Source organism: Procambarus clarkii, unplaced genomic scaffold (genome assembly GCF_040958095.1).
Source record: "Procambarus clarkii isolate CNS0578487 unplaced genomic scaffold, FALCON_Pclarkii_2.0 HiC_scaffold_210, whole genome shotgun sequence".
In the NCBI taxonomy this organism is placed as follows: Eukaryota; Metazoa; Arthropoda; class Malacostraca; order Decapoda; family Cambaridae; genus Procambarus; species Procambarus clarkii.
The window spans coordinates 426,433-433,068 of NW_027189243.1; the positions used below are offsets into that span (position 1 = coordinate 426,433).

The 6,636-nt window shown below is 40.4% G+C and overlaps 1 protein-coding gene across 1 annotated transcript; it reads left to right on the top strand.

The window, feature by feature from the left end:
• Positions 1–5,142: 5,142 nt before the first annotated feature.
• LOC138361165 (uncharacterized) lies at positions 5,143–6,042 on the top strand (the record flags this gene model as incomplete). Its single annotated transcript, XM_069320599.1, has 4 exons — positions 5,143–5,276; positions 5,388–5,501; positions 5,609–5,665; positions 5,849–6,042. Coding segments are annotated over exons 1-4 (483 nt in total), but the record flags the coding sequence as incomplete, so codon positions are not given.
• Between the last annotated feature and the right edge of the window lie 594 nt (positions 6,043–6,636).

Below are 6,636 nucleotides of genomic sequence, written 5' to 3' on the forward strand. Positions count from 1 at the left end.
ATGATTATTTTCCTTCAATAAACACACATGAGCACAAATGGTCCTCGGGAGTCAGAGAGATTGAGAATGAACAGCAAAATAGTAGCAAAAAATGAGACAATGATGGGATACTATTTAATTCAAACATAAACCGGTTAAGTATGTAAATTACAGTACCACTAAACACGCGTACACGTATATATGTCAATCAATTTACATAAATAAACATTCACTAATATGTTCCTTTAACAATGGACACATAGATAATTACCATACACGTGTCAGTCCAATTGCAGGGACACATAGACACACATAGCTGCACTTGTCTGTCGCTCCTGACAATAGTAAACATGTAACAAAAAATGTGACAATGATGGGACACTATGTCATTCAAACGTACACACGCTAACATTATAAATTACAGTAACACTAAACACGCGTACATGTATATATGTCATTCAATTTACATAAAAAAACATTCACTAATATGTTCCTTTTACAATTAACACACAGATAATTACCGTACACATGTCAGTCCAATTGCAGGTACACATAAACACACATAGCTGCACTTGTCTGTCGCTCCTGACAATAGTATACATAGGTATACACACAAAACAGTCCTTTATCAACTAATGTGTGTGTGTGTATTTATTCCTTGTATTTATTATTTGTGTCTGCAAAATCGAGTTATTAGCTCTTGGACCCCGCCTTTCTAACAAATGTATTTTTCCTCTTTTATATCAACTACATTTATTTCTCACAAACACACACACACACACACACACACACACGCACACACACACACACACACACACACACACACACACTGGAAACAGGAGGCCAGACACAGGATACAGAATAGGAGATGAAGAACTTAAAGAAACGGACTGAGAGAAAGATCTAGGAGTTGATATCACACCAAACCTGTCTCCTGAAGCCCACATAAAAAGAATAACGTCTGCGGCATATGCGAGACTGCCTAACATCAGAACAGCCTTCAGGAACCTGTGTAAGGAATCATTCAGAATCTTGTACACCACATATGTAAGACCAATCCTGGAGTATGCGGCCCCAGCATGGAGCCCGTATCTTGTCAAGCACAAGATGAAGCAGGAAAAAGTCCAAAGGTATGCCACTAGACTAGTCCCAGAACTAAGAGGCATGAGTTACGAGGAAAGGCTGCGGGAAATGCACCTTACGACACTGGAAGACAGAAGAGTAAGGGGAGACATGATCATAACCTACACAACCCTCAGAGGAATCGACCGGGTAAACAAGGATTAACTATTCAACACTGGTGGGACGCAAACAAGGGGACACAGGTGGAAACTGAGTACCCACATGAGCCACAGAGACGTTAGAAGGAACTTTTTCAGTGTCAGAGTAGTTAACGGATGGAATGCATTAGGCAGTGATGTCGTGGAGGCTGACTCCATACACAGTTTCAAATGTAGATATGATAGAGCCCAGTAGGCTCAGGAATCTGTACACCAGTTGATTGACAGTTGAGAGGTGGGACCAAAGAACCATAGCTCAACCCCCGCAAGCACTAATAGGTGAGTACACACACACACACACACACACACACACACACACACACACACACAGAGGAAGCAGCCCATAACAGCTGTTTAAATCCCAGGTACCTATTTACTGCTAGGTAACAGGAACAACAGGGTGAAAGAAACTGCCCAGTTTCGTTTCTGCCATCACCGGAGGATCGAACACGGACGCTAGGATTACGAGTTGAGAGCGCTGTCTACTCAGCTGTCAGGCCCCGTAGTGCGTGTACTCGTCAAAAACATAATTTGGGAGAGGTTAGGGGAAAGGAATGATGCTTCCTGGGTTGGGGAGTTGGTGTGGGGTTAGTCACTTGGTGGCTTTGGACCTGTGGGGGAGGGGGGCGAGGGGGTTGCCAGTTATGAATTTAATGATTGAATTTGTTAAGATAGGGTATTTATGCAAAAGACGCTGTAAAGAGATAGTAACAAAAGTGCTCGTGACTGCTGTAAGGTAGTGAGTAACTGACTTGTATGTTAGAAAAATAAATGCTTACTAGAAAATTACCTTTTCTTTGAAAACATTTTTTTGCAAAATAAGTACAAGTTATTTTGTAAACAAAATATGATTATTTTCCTTCAATAAACACACATGAGCACAAATGGTCCTCGGGAGTCAGAGAGATTGAGAATGAACAGCAAAATAGTAGCAAAAAATGAGACAATGATGGGATACTATTTAATTCAAACATAAACCGGTTAAGTATGTAAATTACAGTACCACTAAACACGCGTACACGTATATATGTCAATCAATTTACATAAATAAACATTCACTAATATGTTCCTTTAACAATGGACACATAGATAATTACCATACACGTGTCTTTCCAATTGCAGGGACACATAGACACACATAGCTGCACTTGTCTGTCGCTCCTGACAATAGTAAACATGTAACAAAAAATGTGACAATGATGGGACACTATGTCATTCAAACGTACACACGCTAACATTATAAATTACAGTAACACTAAACACGCGTACATGTATATATGTCATTCAATTTACATAAAAAAACATTCACTAATATGTTCCTTTTACAATTAACACACAGATAATTACCGTACACATGTCAGTCCAATTGCAGGTACACATAAACACACATAGCTGCACTTGTCTGTCGCTCCTGACAATAGTATACATAGGTATACACACAAAACAGTCCTTTATCAACTAATGTGTGTGTGTGTATTTATTCCTTGTATTTATTATTTGTGTCTGCAAAATCGAGTTATTAGCTCTTGGACCCCGCCTTTCTAACAAATGTATTTTTCCTCTTTTATATCAACTACATTTATTTCTCACAAACACACACACACACACACACACACACGCACACACACACACACACACACACACACACACACACACACACACACACACACACACACACACACACACACACACACACACACACACACACACACACACTGGAAACAGGAGGCCAGACACAGGATACAGAATAGGAGATGAAGAACTTAATGAAACGGACTGAGAGAAAGATCTAAGAGTTGATATCACACCAAACCTGTCTCCTGAAGCCCACATAAAAAGAATAACGTCTGCGGCATATGCGAGACTGCCTAACATCAGAACAGCCTTCAGGAACCTGTGTAAGGAATCATTCAGAATCTTGTAAACCACATATGTAAGACCAATCCTGGAGTATGCGGCCCCAGCATGGAGCCCGTATCTTGTCAAGCACAAGATGAAGCAGGAAAAAGTCCAAAGGTATGCCACTAGACTAGTCCCAGAACTAAGAGGCATGAGTTACGAGGAAAGGCTGCGGGAAATGCACCTTACGACACTGGAAGACAGAAGAGTAAGGGGAGACATGATCATAACCTACACAACCCTCAGAGGAATCGACCGGGTAAACAAGGATTAACTATTCAACACTGGTGGGACGCAAACAAGGGGACACAGGTGGAAACTGAGTACCCACATGAGCCACAGAGACGTTAGAAGGAACTTTTTCAGTGTCAGAGTAGTTAACGGATGGAATGCATTAGGCAGTGATGTCGTGGAGGCTGACTCCATACACAGTTTCAAATGTAGATATGATAGAGCCCAGTAGGCTCAGGAATCTGTACACCAGTTGATTGACAGTTGAGAGGTGGGACCAAAGAACCATAGCTCAACCCCCGCAAGCACTAATAGGTGAGTACACACACACACACACACACACACACACACACACACACACACACACACACACACACACACACACACACACACACACACACACACACACACACACACAGAGGAAGCAGCCCATAACAGCTGTTTAAATCCCAGGTACCTATTTACTGCTAGGTAACAGGAACAACAGGGTGAAAGAAACTGCCCAGTTTCGTTTCTGCCATCACCGGAGGATCGAACACGGACGCTAGGAGTAGTAGGGTGTAAGACTCACAGACGATATTTTTTTTTTCCGGCCAGATATCGTCTGTGAGTCGTACGACTCAAAGACGATATTTTGTTTCTGGGAAAAAAGGTGCCTGTGCGCCCCAAGGGTTTCAGGTAAATTTTGTGTCACAGATTTTAGAAGTATGGATTTCTTATGAGAAAAATAATGTCATACGAGTTTGCTAAAGTTCTTATAAGAAAAATAATTTCCGAGACTTAGAAGTTTGTTAAGGCCTTATGGGAGAAATTCAAATAACGTGTGTAGCACTTTAGGGCTTCCAGGAGAACTCTACGGACATATTTTACATGTTTTCAACTTACAAAATCGTCTATGTAAGCCTTAGTTATTCATATAAATTTAGAAAATCACCTGTGTAAGTCAGGGTTTTCAAGTCTCGTACATCACACCCCCCTCCCTCCCCCCCTTGACTTGCAATCTGTCGCCTCACCTGTATTTACTTTAGACGTCAGCCAGCCAGCCAGCCAGTCGGCTCTTAATCTTATCTTATCTTATCCGTAATATCTGGACCGTCCCTCCTCTCTCTCTCTCTCTCTCTCCCTCCTCTCTCTCTCTCCTCTACATATTATTCCCTCTTCCTATTTTCTGACATACTAATATTTTATTCCCTTTTCATTAACAGTCAGTTTTATACAAATCAACCGAAGCATCTCAATGTAACCTTTAATACTGAAAACTGCCTCAGAGACTATCTAAGCTGGTCCCCAGCTACCTGCCCCAGGCTATCTGCCCGAGGCAATCATCACCTGATTACCTGCCCCAGACATCCACCAGTCATTGTCGGCGTTCGCCACCGTAATAATTTATATATATATATATATATACATTAAGCGTTAATAAAACTTATTTATTTATTTATAATTTATTTAGTCATCTAATTCATAGTTTACACAATTTATAATAAAAGAGTTTATTCCCAGTATTCGCCAATCATTCTCGCTATTAATAAAACAGCCAAACGCTCACTCAGGGGCACACTATCGTTATTACGCTCATTCAGGGGCCCCCTCAGATCGCCAAAGTCTCAGAGGCCTACACTTTCAGTCTACATTCAATCTTCATCCTGTTCACAAGGTTCCCCTAGCCTAGTCATATCATCATGTCAGTGTGTCCTCTGTGCCTGTCTCCTATCAACAACGAAATCGTTCATGTGTGTCAAACACGATGTTTAACATGCCTCGGTGAAATGTCCATCAACGCTCTTCAAGAATGCAGACTATACTGTATAGGATGCAACGGGCCTACACCGCCTGGACATTTTGACGTAACCTGTACCAGCTGTGGGCAACTCTATTGTGCAAATCGTAAGTACCTCTTTTTCTCGCACATTCAATAAACTTTCAAAGAAAATATATATCCGAAACACACATACATACATACAGACAGTCAATTTATATATATTATTTTCATTTCAGTTCATGGTTCTACTTCATGCCCATACTGTCGTTTCTCCGTTAACCGGGAACCTCCCACCGAAGCCAGAAACATCATTGAACCTCCACCCAAACGCCGTCGCATCATAAATAACCGTACGTTTTCACAATAATTTTCGTAATTTTAAAAGTTAATAATTGTATTTTTAACAAGTGTATAAACAAGTAATAAGTACTCATACAGAAAAATATTTCCATTACAGGAGTTCCTATTCGTGATCAAGAGAATCTCATACTTGGTGGAATCAACATCCCAGCTCGTAAGTAATATTATTATTTATCTGTAATTCAGTTTTTCCTCTTATTTAAACTTTATGTTTTTCCTCTTAATAATAATTCCTCTTATTTACACAATATTTTCCTATTAAGGTTTTCAAATCCTCTTATTGTTTTCAAATGTATTTTCCTCTTAATGTTTATTCATTGCTAATATTATATTACAGAATCGCCCCTGGATTCAACCCAACCCTCTGAGTGGAGCACACCTGTACGCAGTCAACCCCAGCTGTCCCAGGAGCTAGAAGAAGATGCACCAGACGGCAACCAGCATGCATCTTCAGATGAAGAAGAAGAAGACAATCAACCCCCTGTTCACGACATATCAGATGAAGAAGTCAACGCTCCAGATTCCCCAGAGGTACTTAACTTAGATAACGTTGTTCCGCGAGTGTTAGAAGTCATTAACCATTTCGAAGGTTCTTTCTCGAGACATTCGTTCTCCATTCCCGGACATTTAGACGCTGACCCCAGCGTATATATAAATAGGTATAGGGAATTTTTTATAGAATATATAGACAATCAGTTCAGACAAATACAGGAAGAATTCCCTCCCTCATTTCACATTTACCCTGATGTAAGCCTAATTTTGCAAAAACTTAATCATGCCGACGATCAATATGAAATATTAGACGAAGTATTTTCAATTAGAGGCGAAACACAGATTGTTACACAGGAAGAGGTAGAAGTTCTTGTAAATTCATGGGTTGACGAAATGTCTGCTAAAATTGACGAATGCCTAAAAAACGTCCAATCCTCAAGTGTAGGAATTCATTCCATGTCAGGCTTTGCCATTAATTTTTCGTATATTCGCCACCCTATGCACCTTGGATCATATGTACCATATCCTGCAAAATTAAGGGGTAAAGAATCAGTATTTAATCCTGAAAGTGAAGGAGATGAGTGTTTGTTACAGTGCATTGCAGCGTATAAAAACTTAGCATTAGGCAGGACC